At 36.4% G+C, this 21741-nt stretch overlaps 1 protein-coding gene across 2 annotated transcripts in view; it reads right to left on the bottom strand.

The window, feature by feature from the left end:
- Positions 1 to 21741, bottom strand: part of LOC150084235 (WD repeat-containing protein 44) — a 380944-nt gene that overhangs the window by 215394 nt on the left and 143809 nt on the right. For both annotated transcript variants that reach the window (XM_090375960.1, XM_090375961.1), the window contains exon 7: positions 19326 to 19462. In XM_090375960.1, the coding sequence (XP_090232086.1) occupies positions 19326 to 19462 (137 nt within the window). The remainder of the gene's footprint in view (positions 1 to 19325; positions 19463 to 21741) is intronic.

Raw genomic sequence — 21741 nt, 5'->3', positions numbered from 1 at the left:
GTGAAGTGATGGAATGCATACAGATGGAACTGTAAAGAACACAAGGTACCAGAACTAACGGAAGAAGAAATAAGGAAATTGAAAAATTAAAGTGAAAAAGGAAAAGAATGTGAATAACTTAAAAGATGTCTAATTATTGTAAATTAAGGGCAGAATCAAAGAGCCAATTAAAAGGAAAGAAGCTAAAAGGTAAAAATAAAAATAATTATTAATAATTTGTAAAGAGAAATAGTGAGCATCAAAATGAAGCAGGGAAAATATAATAATGAGATAAAAGACTAAGGGAAAGAAAAAGGTTAAAGTAGTTTGAAAAATTTGATGCAAGTGCTATAAAAGGCTGATACATAATGCAGGTATTTCATCGGAGGACTACACCTGATTATGTACTAAATTACTGCATTTCTATACAAACTCACAGTTATAGAGAACAAAAATTAAAGGGAAGCTCTAAAAAGTACATAAAAAATAAAATAAAAAAGAGGGCAAAAGTTATCGATCATCCACAAAAATAAGTGAGGTAGCCCAGACACATTGTTTGTAATTAAATTAAAGTAATTAAAAAATAAAAATGAAAAAGTGAAATATGTACTGAAAGAAAGTAGATGACATGAATAAATTTTGAATGAAAATTTTTGGTTAAATTTGAAAGTGTCTGCAATTCAGCCCAGACACAATAGGAAGGAATATATGAGAGCCTTGTTAATCGATTTGGCCACAAAGAGATTGTGCAAAGCTCGTGGGATAGAATTTTTCTCAGTATGGTCTGTGCTTGTTAACAGAAGAGATTGTTTATACACAGATAGAATACACTTAAATAGAAAGGGTGCAAGAATATTTGCTGATGCTATTAGGGCAGTGTTAGGTGGGTTGGAAAATTGCTATCTTGGGGGGGATCAACAGACTACACTGCTTCTATTAGAATGAGCAGCAGCCTGGAGAGCGGGGTTTCAGGGACTGTGGTAGTCATCATGGAATACACATTGGCTGTGTTAGGGTAACTAAGAGTAAGAACAGGTGCATGTATACTTGCATGTACACCAACGCTAGAAGTATAGTAAATAAATTTGATGAATTTGAAGTTCTGGTCAAGACATCAAAGATGGATATTTTTTGGGATATCAGAGACGTGTCACACAGATATAAGCAGGAGATTTGAATTTTGGAAGTAAATTGTGTACAGAAAGGATAGACAGGATAGGAAGGGAGGAGGGATTATGCTGTTAATTAAGAAACACATACTATCTAAGAAATTGCATCTAGTTGACACAGATGGACTGTGCAATGTTGAGTCAGTTTGGTCTGACATAAGCACTGGGAATGCAAAAATGAGAGTAGGAGTGCGTTATAGGCCTAATGACTAATGAGTACAACTAACAATAGTACAGAGAAAAGAGTGGCCAGTAAATCAGAATGTCTCATAATGGGGGTTTTTAACTTCCAGATATAGACTGGAACTTGTGGTTGGTCACTCGCACACTAGCAAGACTTCTGTAGATTTATTGGATGATTGTTTTCTACAGCAGCATGTTCAAGAGGCACTAGAAGTTGTAATACTCTTGTGTGATTATTCATGCATTAAGAATTTACAAATAAAGGACCACTAGGTGGCAGTGATCACAGTGTATTGATGTGGGATTTACCCAAAGATATAACTACCATCAAGGGTAAAGGGAAGGGTTTTTGCTTTCATAAAGGTGACTACAGTGGTCTCAGAGTTTTTAAATTCCATGCAGTGGGACCAACTGATGATGGTACCAACAGCAAATTCTGAATGGGAAGCATTCAAGGAATTAATCGTAGAAGCTACCAGACTTTTTATACTGATTAAGAAATACTCTTCAAGGTTTAGACCTAAATGGATGTCAGATGAACTAATAAGACTTGTGTCAGAGAAGAAAAATGCATTTGGATGCATATAAATTATCAGTCAACACAGAAGCCTGTGGTAGATATAAGCTAGTCTGTAATCAAGTCACGAAGGAGGTTAAGCAAGCAAAGGCAGATTATGAGAAATCTTTGGCAAAGAATGCTAAGAAAAACAGCAAAGACTTCTTTACTTATATAAAATCTCAAGAAAGAAGAGGATGAATCAGATTGGTCCACACGATATCAACGGTTGGACTCTTGATGATCCTGCTCAGATAGGATGACAAACTGAATGAGTATTTTGAATCGACATTCACACATGAGGAATTATGTAGGGAAGTGGAGGATAGAAGCTTAAAAATAGTGGAGTCACTGGTTAAAGAAGCATTGCAGGATCATCTAGACAAGACTGCAGTCATAATTCAGACACAGCATGGGTTTGTTAAGGAAAAGTCTTGTCTGTCAAATTTGATTGGATACTATGATGTGGTTACAAAGGAACTGGATGCAAAAAATAACTTTGATATCATATACTTCGATTTCAGGAAAGCATTTTGATACTGTTGCACATGGAAGACTACTGTACAAATTGGAACAGTATGGTATTAAGGGTGAGTTGCTACAATGGATAAAAGGATTAGTACATGCTGCTCTTCGGGGACTAATGTTATTAGTGGAGTCCTCCAGGGTTCGGTGTTGAACCCACTGTTGTTTTTGTATATTTATCAATGATATTGATGAAGATACTTCAGGCTTAATGTCCAAGTTTGCAGATGATACAAAGGTTGGTAGGGTTGTTGTCAGCGTACTACTGCAACAGGATCTAGAAAAGTTGGGCAGACTGAGAAGTGGCAACCGAAGTTTAACATTGACAAATGCAAAGTACCGTATATAGGTAGAAGCAACTCCAGAGAAACGTACCAACTGAGTGGCACAACACTTAGGGTAGTAGAAAATGAAAAAGTCCTGGGAGTAATTGTCGAGTCAGATATGAAGTTTTCTGAGCAGTGCAGACAGGCTGCCAGAGCAGGTTATGGGGTAGCGTCAATGATATACAGGTATTTTGCTAGTAAGGAAAGGAGGTGATTATCCCTTTGTATAAGGCAATCATGAAGCTAATCCTTTAGTACTGCATACAGGTCTGAAGGCCTCATTTTCTGAAGGATGTAGAGTTGCTTGAATGAATACAGGGAAGGGCAACAAGATTGGTCAGGGGAATGAAGGGGTCTTCTTACCAAGAAAGGCTTAAATTCTGCAAATTTCAGCGTCTGGAGACTAGGAACCTGCGAGGTGATCTGAGGTGTATAAGGCCTTGAATGGGTTGGGCAGGCTCGATTCTAATGGGATTCTTCCTCTTGCTCAGATTACAAACCTGAGAGGGGATAAAATCAAATTGAGGAAAGATAGTTGTAGAATTGATGAGCAGAAATTTACCTTTAGCCAGCGGGAAGTTGATTGCTGGAACAAACAAACTTCCATCTGTTGTTGTGGAAGTTGATAGCTTAAATAAATTCAAGGAAGAATTGTACAAACTTTTAGAGGGAATGGATGCACAAAATGTTTTTTTTTTTTTTTTTTTGGCTGATGCTACATAAGCTTGCATCACATCCCTCTACTACTACAACATCAAAAATGTTGCTCAATTTATTAAGCATAAATTTGGATTTAATAGGTTATAATGGTTTATATGGGGTAGTTCTACCTTGAGTACAGTTGTAATTTTATATGGTGGTAGTTCTACTACTTTGAGAGTAATTACATTATATGACTTCTATTTGAAGGATGCAATTTGTTTCTTTACTCTCTAAATACATCACTGAGTAATCATTTACAATTGTAATATAATTATATCTGTATTTTACTTCATGGTTTTACATTTTCTTTTCATCAACAGTTTTCAATTTATTATTTTTAGGCATTGTAAACCCTATTTACATTTTTACTTTTATTCAAATGCTTTACTTCTCAAACTTCATCTACGTATCAAACTAAAACAGCTGTAACGGACACTAATTCTTCCCTCTTTAGCATTGCTCTTTTTTCAATCTGCATTTGCTTTATATACTACTTCCTTACTTTTAACAATGCCACTATTGTGATAGCTATTTGCTACTGTTTATATCGAATTTTCATCGTATGTTATTATATGACTAAGTTTTTTCCCACCTTGAGGAAATACACAGCAATTCAAACAATTTCAGGGTAATTATTTTTTTAATTTGTACTTTTCTTTTCAACATTTGAATATCCCTTTTTATTTTGGCCACACATTTTTCGACATTTCAAAAAAAATTTCTTTTTTTTTTTCTAAAACATATTTTAGCATTAGTAGCGGCATATGATGCAAGAAAACAAGCTTAATACCAAAAAAAAAAAAAAAAACACTCCACCCCATTTCACCCATCCATTTGCACCAAATGTTTGTCTAGTTCTGCTTTGAATTTATTTAAGCTGTCAACTTCTACAATGACAGATGGAAGTTTGTTCCAGCAATCAACCACATGCTAGCTAAAGGCAAATTTCCACACATCTATTCTACAACAGTCCTTCCTCAATTTGAATTTATGTCCCCTCAGGTGATTAATCTGGGCAAGAGGAAGAATCCCATCAGCACTGATGCTTGCTCAAACCATTCAAGGCCTTTACACCTCAATCAGATCACCTTGCAGGTGCCGTCACCAGACAGTGTAATTTGCAAATCTTAAGCCTTTCTTCGTAAGAGTAACCCTTTGTTCCATTCACTAATCTTGTTGCGCTTCTCTGTACTTGTTCCAGCAGCTCTATATCCTTCCTAAAATGAGGCCTCCAGACCTATATATAGTACTCAAGGTGTGGCCTGACCATTGCCTTATATATGGAGATAATCAGTTCCCTATCCCTGCCAGAAAAATTCCTGAATCATTGACAAGACACCATGAACTACTCTTGCAGTCTGTCTGCACTGCTCAGAAAACTTCATATCTGACTGCATAATTACCCCCAGGTCCTTTTCATTCTCTACCACCCTGAGTATAGTACCATACAGTTGATATGTTACTCTGGGGTTACTGCTACCAATATGCAGTACATATGGGTGGCAGTAACATTTATCAATGTTAAGTGAATATGGTGTTAGTTTCTTCCTCTTCTACTAACACTCTCTTAGTCAGGGCCCTCTCTAAGGAGTTGGGTTTTTACACTCCTAGATTGCCTGAACATACTTTAAACTCTTTTCTTTGCTTTTTATCTTTTCACTTTCTATTCTTCATTCTTCTGTCCATTGAGCTATTAGTGCAATACACAAATTCTTACTTTCCTTCTCCTCTGCTAACTTTGTCTCTTTTCTTTTACTTTTTATTTTTCCCTTTTCGTGACTTTCCTTTTAATTGGCTCTTTGATTCAGCTTTTAATTTCAAATAATTAGACATCTTATTTTTCATCTCTATACCATTTGCCTGTTTCTCTTACTATTTTTCATTTTTACTTTTTGACCTTCCAAAATTACATGTTCACTAAATTTATTCTTTTTTTGACATGCAAAATTGCATTTACATCAATATTTTTAACATGCAAAATTATGTTTCCACCAAAATTTTAATTCCAAATTTATTCATGTCATCTACCTTCTTACACTACATATTCCAGTTTTTAATTTTTATTTTTTGATTACTTTATTTTAAAACACAGCATCATGGCTGCCTCACTGATTTTTGTGGAGGATCTATCACTGTTGCCTCCTTTTTAATAAATATTTTTATATACTCTTTAGAGCTTCCCTTTAATTTTTGTTCTCTATAATTAGAGTTTGTATAAAAACACAGTAATTTGGTACATAATCAGGCGTAGTCCCTCGATGAACTACCCGCATTATGTATTAACCTTTTATAGCTTGCATCAAATTTTTCAAACTACTTTAACCTTTTTCATTCCCTTAGTCTTTTATCTCATTATTACATTTTCGTTCCTTCAATCTGATGCTCACTATTTCTCTTTGCAAATTATTAATCATTATTTTTATTTTTCCCTTTTTGCATCTTTCCTTTTAATTGACTCTTTGATTCGCCTTTAATTTTGAATAATTAGACATCTTTTAAATTATTCACCTTAATTTTCTTAATTCTTATTTTCCTCTTTCTATTAGTTCTGGTATCTTGTATTCTTCCCAATTACATTTATGTGCATTTTCCATCACTTCACACTTAATTTAAACTTAATTATATACTTTGGATCCTTTGATGCAACCTTGTGCACTTAGGTGCAATTGCCATATAACCTTTTTGCTTTCAAAACATATTTGACACATCACTTTATATCTGTCACTTGTTTTCCACTATGTATATACACTGCCCTACCATTAATATCCGGACTCCCCTCCATGGATGAGGAAACAGGTCCTATGCATGCAACACATCACAGAACCTGCTATAAATATGCACACTGGGCTTCGAACAGACAATTGCAAAGCTATGCATGTAATATGATACATTCAATAGAATTAACAGACTTCCAATGTGGAATGATAGTAGGATGCTACATAAGCAAGTATTCTGTATGAGACATTGTAGTCACTCTGAGGATCCTTAGGTCAACGGTTAGTAACATCATATGCAAATGGAAGAAGAATGGGATTGAATCTGCCAAAAAACGGCCTGGTAAAAAACAAGAGAATTCTGCAAAGAACAGTGCACGCAAATCGTAATTTGCCATTGTCTCATGTCAAACAAATCGTCTGTGAGAGTATTGGGACTAATGTCAGCACTAGTATGATACAAAGGAGCCTCTATGATATGGATTACAATGGCCATGCAGCCGATCACAAGCCACTGATCATCTCAACAAATGCTAGACACCATTTATCATGGTATTAAAGAGTGCGAATCCTGGACTGTAGAGCAGTGGAAAACAGTCCTATGGACAGATGAGTCGACGTTCATACTCTACCAGTGATGGCCATTCCTGGTTGTGGTAAATTCCAGGGGAACAGTTCCTTCCTGATTGTATCCTCCCAACAATGAAGTCTGGTGGAGGCAACGTCAAGGTATGGGACTGCTTTTCATGGTTTGGCTTGGGCTCATTACTCATTATCGACAAAACCATGAATGCTGTGCAATAGATGCTGTTGCCAGAGAGTGTCCATATTGCTGACAGTTATAACACCTTATTGGATTCGGTATATATGATCGGATTTTGCAAATTAAATATTCTGCTTTAACTGAGTGGAGAAGAGGATTGCTGAAGGTGAGAATAACTGATCGGGTTGGAGTGAGAATGCCATCTTTGGTCATCATTATCCTCCTAACATGTACCACTTGTTCTGTTAGCTTGCACAGTTAACTCTTCTTCTGAAACAGTTAAAAGGCCCCATTCAGTAATAACACCTTTTGATGTATTCAGGAATTATGTGGGGTAATTTCAACTGGCAGTCTTCCAAAAGTCTTTGTTTTTAGCAATTTCTCAGAATGATGACTTAGTGAGGTTTCTACTAAGAGATCACCTGATTGTGATCGTTATTATTTTTGGTGATCCAACCATGGACTTTATAGTCTTCTGGAATAAGAATGGGGATAATTTCCCAACGGGTTGTGTTGATAACGAATGTATCACCAAAAACAAAGGAACAGCAGGATGAGAGCTGTTGATTTTCATTCTCTTAGTTTGAGACATGTTCAGTTGTAAGTCATCAGATTTATTGGAATTAACTTTCTCCAATCTTGTGTTGTTAATTCAGTCCATTTTAAACTCCTTTTAGTCCTGGGTGGTGTCTTTTCACCCAGGTCCAGCCCTGCCACGGGGAGGCAGGAGTAGTGCCACCAAGTGAGTAAAATAGCAGGTTAGCACAGAAAAATTATTATATATTTGAATGATGGAAGAAAAACGTCTGAACTCAAAGGGAAAAACTTATCTCTCTAATATAATCGCAGTAGAAGTTGCAGGAAAGATCACTTGGCACCAGGGGCCGACAAATAGAAGGAATGGAGTTGCCGAGTTTTATGTTTTTATTTGCTTGTAATGTTGGAAGTGTATAACTTGAATATGTATATGTTCAGTGAAATAGAAATCAGATTTTCTCCATGAATTAAAAAAAAAAAAATTACAATGTTCAGAAAAACAGCAAAGAGTTCTTTACTTATGTAAACTCTAGAAGGAAAGGAATGAATCACATTGGACCACCTAACATAGATGGGTTGACTACTGATGATTATGCTAAGGTAGCTGATAAACTGAATGAGTATTTTGCATCTACATTCACACATGAGAAGTTATTCAATGAGGGGAGTGCCAGAAGTTTATCAAAATCTAACTAACTGAGAGCAAAGTTCAGGAGAAATTGTTGAAGTTAAATATAAAAAAAGGCACCTGGGGTGGATGGCATCTATCCAGTTATATTAAAGGAGGCAGCAAAGGAAGTAAGCAAACCCTTAGCCATAATTATGAGAGATTCCTTGGACTCCGGGGAGGTTCCCATGGATTGGAGGTGTGCAAATGTATCACCAATTCAAAAAGGGAATTCAAACAGTGACATAAGTAACTATAGGGTCAGAAAACTGCTAGTTGGGGGGGATACAAGGACTAATAGATTAACAGTAGTCACTGGCAGAGATGGAAGTGATTCTTGCACTGCTTCTATTGAAATGAGCAGAAGCCTGAAAAACAAGATGCAGGATATTTCAGAGACTGCTGGGAGTCATTGCGGTACAAGTAAACACATGGGTTGTGTTAGGGTAGCTAAGAATAGAAACAGGTGCATGTATACCTGCGTGTACACCAATGCTAGGAGTTTGGTAAATAAATTTGATGAATTTGAGGTATTGCTCAAAACATCAAAGGCAGATATTATTGGGATATCAGAGACGTGGTGTCACACAGATATAAGTAATGCGGAACTGGAATTTGGGGAATACAATGTGTATAGAAAGGATAGACAGGACAGGAGGGGTTATGCTATTAGTTAAGAAACACATAAAGTCCAAGGAAGTGAAGCCAGTCGACATCGATGGACAGGGCAGTGTCGAGTCAGTTTGGTGTGACATAAGCATAGGGAAATCAAAATTGAGAGTAGGAGTGTGCTATAGGCCTAATGACTCTGATGAGTATAATAAGATATTGTACAGGGAAATAGAGTGGGCCAGTAAATCAGAGAGTCTTATAATGGGGGATTTTAATTTCCCAGATACTGACTGGAATTGGTGGGTTGGTCACTCGCACACTAGCAAGGCTTTTGTGGATTTATTGGATGACTGTTTTCTACATCAGCATGTTCGTGAGGCAACAAGAGGGAGCAATACTCTTGATCTGATTATCAGTAGTGATTCTTCATGCATTAAGAATCTGCAGATAAATGAACCACTAGGTGGCAGTGATCAGTGTGTTGAAGTGGGATTTACTCAAGGAGGTAACTACCATCAGAGGTAAAGGGAAGGGTTTTTGTTTTCGTAAAGGCGACTATGATGGTCTGAGACAGTATTTAAATTCTATACAGTGGGACCAACTGATGATGTTACCAACAGCAAACTCAAAATGGGAAGCATTCAAGGAACTAATCTTGGAGGCTACCAGGCTTTACATACCAACTAAGAAATATTATTCAAGGTTTAGGCCTAAATGGTTGTCAGATGAACTAATGAGACATGTGGCAGAGAAGAAAAATGCATGGGATACATACAAATTAATGGGTGACATGGAAGCCTATGATAGATATAAGTTGGTCTGTAACCAAGTCACAAAGGAGATTAGGCAGGCAAAGGCAGACTACGAAAAATCCTTGGCAAAGGATGCAAAGAAAAACAGAAAGAGTTCTTTACATATTTAAACTCAAGAAGGAAAGGGATGAATCAGATTGGTCCACTGGATATTGATAGTTCAACAGTTGAGGATCCTGCTCAGGTGGCTAACAATCTAAATGAGTATTTTGCATCTACATTCACGCATCAGGAGTTATTCAGGAAGGAGAATGATGTAGGTAAAGTAAACATTGGCAGTGAGCTGGATGATTTTGTAATAACTGAGAGGATAGTGGAGGAGAGATTGTTGAGGATAAACATAAAAAAGGCACCTGGGGTGGATGGGATCTATCCAGTTATATTAAAGGAGGCAGCAAAAGAAGTAAGCAAACCCCTAGCCATAATTATGAGAGCTTCTTTGGACTCAGGGGAGGTACCCATAGACTGGAGATGTGCAAATGTAACCCTAATTCACAAAGGAGGATCAAAGGCTGACACAAGTAATTATAGACCTGTTAGTTTAACTTCTGTTCCAGGTAAATTAATGGAGGCACTGGTTAAAGAAGCACTGCAGGATCATCTAGACAAGAATTCAGTTATAGCTCAGACGCAGCATGGTTTTGTTAAGGGCAGGTCTTGCCTGACCAATTTGATTGGATACTATGATGTAGTCACAAAAGAACTGGATGCAGGGAATAACTTTGATATTATATATCTGGATCTTAGAAAGGCTTTTGATACTGTTGCACATGGAAGACTGCTGCACAAATTGGAGCAGTGTGGCATTGGTGGCAAATTGCTGCTATGGATAAGGGGATGGTTGAGTGGCAGAAGACAGAGAGTGGTAATCAACGGACACGGACACTGCTCAACGTGGACTAATGTTATTAGTGGAGTTCCTCAGGGTTCAGTGTTGGGTCCGTTGTTGTTTTCGGTGTTTATGAATGATATTGATGATGGGATATCAAGTTTAATGTCCAAGTTTGCAGATGATACAAAGGTTGGCAGGGTTGTTAAGGACACTACTGACGCTATGCTGCTGCAACAGGATCTGGAAAGGTTGAACAGATGGGCTGAGAGGTGGCAAATGAAGTTTAACATTGACAAATGTAAAGTACTACATATGGGAAACAGTAACCCCAGAGCAACGTATCAACTCTGCGGTACTACACTGACAGTGGTGGAGAATGAAAAGGAGCTGGGGGTAATTGTGCAGGCAGATATGAAGTTCTCTGAGCACTGCAGACGAGCTGCAAGAGTAGCTCATGGTGTCTTGTCAATGATATGTAGGAATTTTTCTGCATATCATGGTCTATTCAATAGTAAGAAAAAGTGGGTGGGACATGCTGTATGAAGTAATGAAATTTTTGGATATGGCGTACTCATGGTAAGAATATACCCAGATCCTTGACATAACCTGGCCTCGACAATTCAATAGTAAGAAAAAGTGGGTGGGACATGCTGTATGAAGTAATGAAATTTTTGGATATGGCGTACTCATGGTAAGAATATACCCAGATCCTTGACATAACGTGGCCTCGACAATGCCCCCCCCACCCCCCGCATTCACACTACTTGGACTTCCTCCAGTCACTATCTGGAGAGTAGATGTAGCAAGATTATACACTTGGTGATCTGGAAGCCTCCTAAAGAATTACCAATTGGTTCGGTCCGATATACTAAGTAGCGGCCGGCCTGCAAACACCATTTTAGAGATGTACCCTCGAAATGTAAGGAGCTCCAAGTGATTAGTGGAGTTGCGAGAACGGTAGAGAGAACAGATGAATTTGAAACAGTGAGGTAGAGAGATTTTAAGCCAGAGAAGATCAAAGAGAGAAGATTCCAAATTGCCAAGTCTCTGACAGGGAATATCAGAACGGACATATGCACAAGTACCACCTTCGAGGCAAAAGGAATAATACAGCGAATAATTTGGGCACCTGAGATGAGCAATCAACTGATAACTGAGATTCTGCCAGAAAAAGTACATGGGGTTTGGCAGACTGCAAGTGGAAATGGATATCGCTGAGTTTAGAATTGAGACCACGTATATTTGTGAAATGAATTAGGAAGTGTTTGGGAGGTTTAGATCTTTTCGCAGATAAGCTTGCTCTATTGGTTTGACAATTCATGGTCTATTCAATAGTAAGAAAAATTGGGTGGGACATGCTGTATGAAGTAATGAAATTTTTGGATATGGCGTACTCATGGTAAGAATATACCCAGATCCTTGACATAACGTGGCCTCAAAAACTTTCTGAGAGGGGGGGTAACCAGGGAGGGGCATCAATTATTCGTGGATTTTCGCTATTCGAGGTAAGTATTGGAACGCATCGCCCACGAATATCGAGGAAACACTGTACTTAATAAACTAACTTTGAATTATTCATGTGGTATAAGTGTTTCATTACATAATTAATATAAGGAACATTTTTAAAGTGTATATTAATATAATTAAGAAAAATAATGAATATTTATAGTTTTAAATTGGGGGGGGGGAGATATTGGTGGATGCTTCCAACACTTGTTTTCAATGGTGATTGTTTTGTCCAATTAAGCAATTTGTGTAAATTATCTTAAATCTTGTCGGGGTCAAAATGGCAGGGGTGACATTTTAGGGTATACAATTTCATCTGGCCGTCATCAAGTATATTCATGTCCTCTGTGGGGAAATAGATGGGATTTCATTCTTGCCAACAGTGAAGCCAACAAGTTTTCTACAGCAGAACCTAAACTGATTCATTCATTCATTACATAAGGACTCTTATATATATATATATAAGAGTACATAAGGACTATATATATATATATATATATAAAAAAAGATAAAGATGCAATGAAATTATGGAAGTCTTATCAAACAGGAATGGGCTATAAGATTTTATGCAAAATTTATAAAATGTACATAAGACCGGGTTATGGATCCGGGAACTATGGTAGATGCAGAAAGGATCGACAACCATAATGAATAATTGACAAAAAGGGAAAAATCAGTATATTTGTGTATATGGTAGGGGAGTAGAGCTATAAGGTGTAGTAACCATGGAAGAATAGGGAGAACCTGTAAGTAAAAAATCAATTTACCTGAAATAAATATAAAATGCAATCAATAAGGGCATAATAATTGTAAGAACCAAAGGACATATCATAAGATAAACTTCAAACGGCTCAAAAAAAAAAAAAAAAAACTGGTTATACCAAGATCTGCTCAACTTCTGTTTCAAGCTGTCCTACCTTCACGCCATTCCCACTGAAACCTTCCAATTATGGATTAAGTCCGTATTAAATACTATGCTACAACATTGCAAATCATCTTTTTCACAGGTACAACTGCCTTCAGGAATCAAATTCAATTCTTTCACTTTAAAACAGCAATTGGCTGACCTATAGAAACACTTCATTATGACCCTTGTTGATAAAGCTGCCTGCAATTACGCCATTATCTGTGAAACCTTTCATTTCCATATATTAAATGCAGAATTAAATTCCAGTACCACGTACAAGTTCATCACAAACAATAGCAACATCATTACCAGAAAGTTGATTGCTTTCAGCAAGAAACTCAATATCAGCTTTAGCAATTACAAATTTCCCTATATTTATTTTATTCCCAAGCTCCATAAAAACCCCACAGGCTTCAGGTTCACTTCCTGCAAATACAGTTATGCCCATAAACCTGGAAAAACACTGGAACGGTTACTAAAACCTATTATGGACAACCTTCCTGATAGCAGAATTATTAATAACATCACTCATGTGTAAACATTTGACTTCAACAGTCTATTCACCAGCATAAACCAAGCTAACTTAAAATCCGTGCTAAATATAATTTACTACTATTTATATATTATTGGTCGTAAGTCTGTCTTTTGGAATAACCTAGTTAATCTCTGTGTTTCCAACAATTACATTTTTGACGGTAAATCTATCTACTTACAAAACCATAGGTACCCCCATGGGTCGCCCTGCTAGCTGCATCTTAACTAACCTATACCAGGGCAAGGGGCCTCCGTAGTCGAGTGGGCAGGAGCGGGAGTGCAGTAGCACACGCTCTTTGAGTAGACTGGGGTTCAAGCCCCTGACTGCTGAATACGGTCGATCTGCCAACCCGCACTGGACCAGCGTGGCAGATTATGGTCCATTTCCCTCAGCATGAATTGTTGAGGAGGCTTCCATCCTGCAGTGGGTTGATAATGGCTGCACTTTACTTTTACCAGGGCAAGACAGCCCTACCCTCAGACATACAGCTTTATAGATACATTGACGACTTGATCATTTTCAACTACCCAACTTTTAAACAGACTTTGTTAGTTTTTACCCCGCAGAACTAACCCTGGATAAAACAAATAATAATGACCTTTCAGCCAACTACCTAGACCTAAACATAAAAATCGACAACCCCCATACTACTATCAACATATACAACAAAAGAGAAGCTTTTAGCCTCAAGGTAGTCAAGTCTTACCCATTGGCATTCTAACATTTCTAAAAAAGTTCATGCAAACATAATTCTTTCCCAATGTATAAGAATTTCTACAATATGCAATAGCATCAGCATATTTTCAGACAACATTAAAATACTCTACAATAAATTATTACATAATAAATTCCCGGCTGCTTTCCTCTGCCATCACTTCACAAAAGCATTTAACAATATTAAATTTAAAAATATTACAAACTACGACCCAGTTCTAAACACCATGTCAGTAGACTAATCTCCTTTACATTCTGGCTTGTACATATTATATACCACCTTGACTCTGATGTGTCTCACAGTGTGGAAAGCTCGTGTCCACATATTGAAGGGGGCTATTATGTTTCTTGTCTTGTCATCATTTTTGTGTATTCTTATATTTTTATTTTTTTATTTCATTCTTTATCTTACTTTGATTTCTTTAACATTGCCTTAAACACATGAGGCAATTGTCCAGTCATCTGTCCAGGGGCCACCTGTGGTACGAGCTTGCAACCCCGGACTGCCCAAGCACTACTTTATTCACCTCCATTTCAATTGCTTCCATTCCTTTTTACTACATTTTATTTCTCGTGAGCAATTAGGCTGGCTGAAAGCAACATCGAGATGCTATTTCTCTACTATCGTTACTTGTTTCTTCTATTAAAAAGTTTAGTGTCTTTTCCACACTACTTTGTTAGTTTTTGTTTCTCCCTCTGCTGGCTTTTTGCCTCATCTGTTTAATTGCTCACTTCCCCATCTTCTACACAGGGCTACTTCAACTGACATATATATATATATATACTACAAGTGAATGCTTAGATCTGCTTCAATCACCATTGACAACAATGTCTTCCAATCCATACAGACAGTAAGTTCTCTTGTTTTTGTCCCATCTCTTAGATATTTTTGAGTTTAAATTTTATACTTTTCTTTCTGCAGGTTTTTATTTATCATTATTATCTTTATTTTATAGTTTATTTATTATTTTATTCTTCCTTCTGGTCTCTGTTGGGTCGGCTGTGATGTTACGTATACCGTTTACATCATAACAGAAACAGAGACCTGGACTATTGTTGTGGCTCCTATGATTTTCGCTGCCAACTCTTTGAAGTAGTAGTTAAAGTGCTAGGACCCATAGCATTTGGTTCTTACAATTATTATGCCCTTATTAATTGCATTTTATATTTATTTCAGGTAAATTGATTTTTTACTTACAGGTTCTCCCTATTCTTCCATGGTTACTACACCTTATAGCTCTACTCTCCTACCATATACACAAATATACTGATTTTTACCTTTTTGTCTATATATATAGACAAAAAGGTAATCTGTATGCTGTATGCACTAAATAATTTAACCACTTTTATTGGCACAATAATAGATTGTGCCAACAGATGATAAAATTTTAAATAATTTTAATATTTCGTTCTCAACATGTGGCAACAGCTCACGTGCACCACAGCATACAGAACATGTCGGAAACAGAAGCAAGAACATTGCAGTCTTTTTCATAATTTCGGTGGATGACCTCTGAGATTGTGAAAGACACCGCAATGTTATCTAATTTTGGTCGCCTTTTCACTTCTTATCTTTATTTTTAATTTCCTGTCTATTTCTTCTTCTTTTTAATACCATATATCGCTACATTCCTTATTCATTTAGTGGAGCTCATAGTGTATACAGTACATTCAATAGGTTTAAAATCTTCACATTTCTACATACAATTTACTTTACACACACACACACACACACACACACACACACACACACTGGCTGTACGTTTTGCTAATGCAGTGTCCCTGATCCATAAGCTGTTATCTTCCTTTTCGTACAGTCACAACATTCCACCTCCATGATTAATTAGCTTCTTAATACAATTATTCTTTACCACACACACACACACACACACACACACACACACACACACACACACACACACACACACACAGTTATGCAAAATTTAAGGACCAATCAGATTTTCACCTGTAGCTTCTCAAGGAGCGGCCTGGATATGGGAAAAGCATACCAAAGGAACCTCGTGAGGTACAGAAATGAAGATGAAGAAAACAACACCGACACAACAATGGAAACAAAACGGTACAGAGGGATTTATTCAAAAATGGCAACATAGCACTGGCTGCCATGATACAGATGCATCACTGCCAAAGATGGAACAAAGGGAAGAGGTGGTTCTCAGTAGGAGATATGGCCACCCCTAATGTCAATGCAGGCTTTGCACTGCCTGACCATACTTAGAACAATGTTGTTGATAAGTTCTTGCAGTAACATCATCCATTCCTCTGTCAGTGCCATCTTCAGCTGGTGAACATTTTTTGGTGGGTGTGTGGACATGACGCTAGGCATCTCCCCAGAGCGTCCCATATGTGTTCGATGGGATTTAGATCATTGGAATGGGCAGGTCAATCCATATGAACAATGTCCTTACTTTCCAAAAACATATCACAGCTGCAGTGCGATAGGGTGTGGCATTATCTTTCATAAACATGAACTCGGGGCCAATGGCATCTCGAAACAGTAGTCTGCACTGGTTACAGTACTGCCTTCCAGTATCTGGAGTTGTGTATGTCCATCCAAGATAACACCTCGACCACATATCAATCCCTTTCAGGGATATTTGCAGGGTGATACCATGTGCCAACCTCTTGCCAGATTAGCTGACGTCCGGAATCGCTGCCAAGACTGAATCTACTCTCATCAGTAAAGAGTACCTTAAGTAAAGATTTTGTGGTTGTAACCTTTAGATATAGTGTTGGTCCTTAAGTTTTGCAAACCAGTGTATATCCTCTTTCTTTTTATTTATATACATGAAAAATTTCTTATCTCTATTCTTTTCTCTCTTGACCAGTGATTTTTCATAATCAGCCTTCTGCCACCCTAATCCTTTCTGTAATACTAAATAAGAACAACTTATAGTAAATCAGTATATGTGATTTTTCCATGTCATCTTTTACTGCTCCATTAACCTGGCCTATTCCACATGCATCCATCTTGGCATCCTCCTCATATATTTTCTTAATGGTATATATGCATTTGTGGCTTCTGTGTCTACTGCTTTAAAAGGTATTAAATACTATATATAATTCCTATTATTTGCTCTCCCTGTGCTTTCTGCTTAGGTGATAGAAAAAGCCATGCAGTGTCTTAAACGGTCACGGTCTCCTTTCCTAAAACTAGAGCCTATGTCTTTGCCACCTTTAACTGACTCTCCTTTCTCTCTTCACCTTCTCCCTCCACTTCCCCCGCTTTTTTCTCTAAAGGTTCCTGATGTCTAGAATTAATACACAAGGTTCTTATACTAAAACGTCTCCTGTCATATACTGTCAAATGCTACACATAAAAATTTGGAAATTCCTCATGCCTCAAACTGTTTCTGAATTATTACCAGACTGTGCTATGCCTCTGTCTAGTGACATATCAGTCCTTATTCAATCACAAATAAATGTTCATATTTATAATATCAAATTTAAAAAACTTTTAAAACCAAAAACTTAAATTAAACCCACAAACCTAATCCAATACAGTAAAAACTGATAATTTGAACTTTTGTAAGTTAACTTTTTTTTTTTTTCTTTTTGGAGAGATCAAAATATGTCTGTTTCAATTTAAACAGGTTATTAGTCAGATATTCTTGCTAGCACTATTCTGTTTCCCAATTCTTATTTGGAATTTATTAATTAACATTAATAATCTTTGTTTTGTTGTGATAAATAATCATTAGCAGACAGTTAAGGTGTTAATTTAGTCCAAGTGAGAACTGAGGAATTGAATAAATTTCTTGCACTTGATAATGACATTGCTAAATTTTGTTTTTGCTGCCAACAATGTTACTTAACTTGATAATTGTTCCAATTAAAGCAATAATTATTTCTCTTCTCACAAATGTCTTGTCTGTTGTTTCATAAATATATGTTTTATACATTTAGATAATTTATAGAATGTCTTAATGTACCATTTGAAATTGACTCAAAGTTTGAATAGCATAAAGCTTAATGAGCAGTACTCACCTTAGATAAATCTGCTACATTAGGTGAAATTAGGATGGAAATGAAGTATAATTTGAAGCTTAAAGCAGTTTAAAATCAGTTAACAATGAGATGTTTGTATGAACACGGAATTAAAATTTGCTTAAGGTAGAAGTGCACAACTTCGTCTCTGGTTGCCATTTGAAGAATTAAATTTAAACTTTAAAAATAATATGAGACCAGTGAAGTCATGAACGAGCGACTTTCGTATTAACATCTTCAATTGGCAGTACTAAAAAGGAAAGAAATTGCATGTTTTTAAGGACTTCTATATTCCCATGATGCACTTTGTAACATGTGGGAATCTTACGTGCGTAAGATTCCAGACCAGGGAGAGGTTAGTAGGTAGTTTCATATTTACAACGTTAAGTTTGGTATTATTGTGGCACCATTCTATAATAAGTGTCTCATATTGAAAGATTTTGTAGCTGGATCTTAATTTGATAATTGTGATGGCTGAATCGACTAGGGGGTTATGGTTATGAGAATGTATGTGTTGTGTGAGTTCGGTGATGGTTTGACCAGTTCTGAAGCTGTTATAATGGTAATAAACCCGTGTGTTGGAAGTTTTTGTACGCCGCCATAATACCAAACTTAACATCGTAAATACGAAACTACTTACTAACCTCTCCCCGGTCTGGAATCTTACACACACAAGATTCCCGCAAGTTACAAAGTGCATCACGGGAATATAGAAGTCCTTAAAAACACGCAATTTCTTTCCTTTTTAGTACTGCCAATTGAAGATGTTAATACAAAAGTCGCTCATTCGTGACTTCACTGGTCTCATATTATTTTTAAAGTTTAAATTTAATTCTTCAAATGACAACCAGGAACGAAGTTGTGCACTTCTACTTCCTTGAGCAGATTTTAATTCTGTGTTCATACAAACATCTCATTTTTAACTTATTTTAAACTACTTTAAGCTTCAAATTATACTTCATTTCCACCCTAACTTCACCTAACGTAGTAGATTTATCTAAGGTGAGTACCACTCATTAAGCTTTATGCTATTCGAACTTTGATGTTTTATACATGTAAAATTGCAGAGTTTAACATTCTAAAAAAAATATTGGAATATTTTCCTCAACCAATATGGCAAGGTATAAAAAGAAAATCAGGCAAACAAAGAAAAAGTATTTAAGTAAACAAACCAAATAACATTTAACCTTTTTTTTTTCCCCTCTGTTCAAGTGCAACTCATCCAATAGCAGCATAATTTCTTTTACATCACTAGTAATAGAATAATTTTTTACATACCTCACATATTCAGAAGTTAGCCTCATAATTTGTAAAGAAAGAGGGTTAATACATTTAGGTAAGTGTTCTTCTGCAAGACTAAGAGGAATCTGCTCTCCGGTGTCAAGGTTTTTGACAGTAACTTGTTCTAAAATTTCCTATAAGCAAAAGCAGATAATAGAAAATAAAAATAAATATATATTTATTTTTATATTGTTTAAATCTTAGAATTCAAAATATATGTTGGTCCAGGATAGTTTTTGAATGTTGCAAATGCATCCAATGCATCACAGTCTATAAGGCATTAAAATACCATGATTTAAATTTGTACAAGGAAATTGACTGTGTATATAATACACTAACAATGCAACATTATTTAATTAACATAGTTTATTGATTAATTAACATTAATCAATACTTTTCTTCAGAAAGTGTATAAGTCCCAATAATAAAAAATAAGCTAAGAGGAGCACTACTTTTTGTGAGTGGCTTAGTGGAATAAATTTTTACTACAAATTTGAGCACTTAGAGTTAGGACATTTATGAATATTCATATTATTTTCCTGTTCAGTAATACCCTAATTACTCTACAAGTAAAATATTTCTAAGCAGTAATAGTGCAATGAGGTTATTAAAATTCTCTTAACCTGGTTACGTTAGTTGATTTTCACTCTCCAGCTTTTAGGGATAATAACACAGATAGAAAGAGGGAATTTTCACTGAATCCTCCCACTAATCTAATCAAGAATAATATATGCAGTGCAAAAGTAAAACTTTCAGATTCATAATGGCAGTTGTTGTTGTTATTTGGTTTTTAGGAGCATTAGCAACTAAGGCCATATTGCTCCGGGGATATGTGGTGATCCTTCTCGGATCTTTCCACATCTTCCGTATTTGGTGGTCACGGGCTCGAACGCCGGTCTAATCAAGAAACGTGCGCTACGCACTGCTGCTCCTGCCCACCTGGCTACGGAGGCCTCATAATGGCAGTAGCAACTTCAAAAAAAACAAAACAAAACAAAGCCAACTTTAATAACAGAAATGGTTGCAAGGAATTAATGACATGAACAGATAATTTTGAAAATTAGGGCTTCCTCTTCTACTTATTGTTTTCTGACTGGAATATGTGCAGTACAGATGCAATGTCTCAATGGTCACAACAGGACATACTTTGCATTATGCAGCAACCAAGAGTTTCTGTATTTCACTTCCTTTTAAACAAATAGTACCGCTGAAAGGCTAAAGGTTAATCTGCAATTTATCTAGTAGACATGGACATGACTGCTACGGCAGCTCATTTTGGGACTTATTAGTCCACATCAGTCAGCAGATGATCTCTAGAGAAAATTCCCCGATAAAACAGTGAAAATGAAGTTGTTGTGGGCTGCTATGCAGTATGTCAGGGAATTAATCAATTAGCAAATAAGAAACTGCTGTTAATTGTGCATTTTTCAAAATGGAATTGAATTTTTGTTATTAATTGTAATATTTACAGTTTAATGTTTTTTTACATTTAATGATTAAATATGAAAATTCAACAATTATTATTACACGGCACTAATAACATAAAACATCATAAGGAAACAATACAAAAAGCCAGTATAAAATCATAATTCATGACATGCTAGATTTAAACTTTGGGGTGGGGATAGAAGAGGATGTATGATACTTATGTCTACTTACACAATGTGGGGGCTGCACAATGTGAAAAAATGTACTGCATGTTTGACACCACTGCAGTATGTGGGACTTGTTTAAAAGTCATACATCAAGGCAACTCATTGTTCTGTTTTTAAGCATTAACACTACTGTATTTAGTAGGCAGTTCAAACTCTATCAATACAAAAATACAAGACAGAACAAGGAATCTTCTTATTTTTGAATATGGGGGGGGGGGTACAATGTATACAGGAAGGACAGGAGAGGTGGAGGGGTTATGCTCTTAGTTAAGAAGAATATTAAATCCAAACCAAATGACTTTGGTGACTAGTGAAATGTTGAGTCGGTTGTGTAAGCACTGTATACCAAACTGCTATACAAGGAAATAGAGCAGGTCAGCAAATCAATGTCTCATAATGAGGGATTTTAACTTTACAAATGTTGACTGGAATTTGTGAGTTGGTTACACACACCAGTAAGACTTTTGTGGATTTCTTGGATGACTGTTTTCTACAGCAGCACGTTAGAGAGGCAACAAGAGGAAGCAATACTCTTGATCTGGTAATCAACAGTGATTCTTCATGCATTAAGAATCTGCAGGTAAAAGACTCACTGGGTGGCAGTGATCAAATGTACTAATGTGGAATTTAATGTCAAGGGTAAAGGGAAAGACTTTTGCTTTCATAAGGATAATTCCAGAGTCTCAACAGTTTTTAAATTGCATGCTGTGGGACCAACTGATGACATTATCAAAAGTAAATTCTAAGTGGGAAATATT

This window comes from Mastigoproctus giganteus, chromosome 6 (genome assembly GCF_048544385.1).
Source record: "Mastigoproctus giganteus isolate SK-2022 chromosome 6, ASM4854438v1, whole genome shotgun sequence".
NCBI lineage: Eukaryota > Metazoa > Arthropoda > Arachnida > Uropygi > Thelyphonidae > Mastigoproctus > Mastigoproctus giganteus.
Note: the sequence above shows the minus strand (reverse complement) of the source record. Positions and strands in the feature narration are given on the sequence as shown.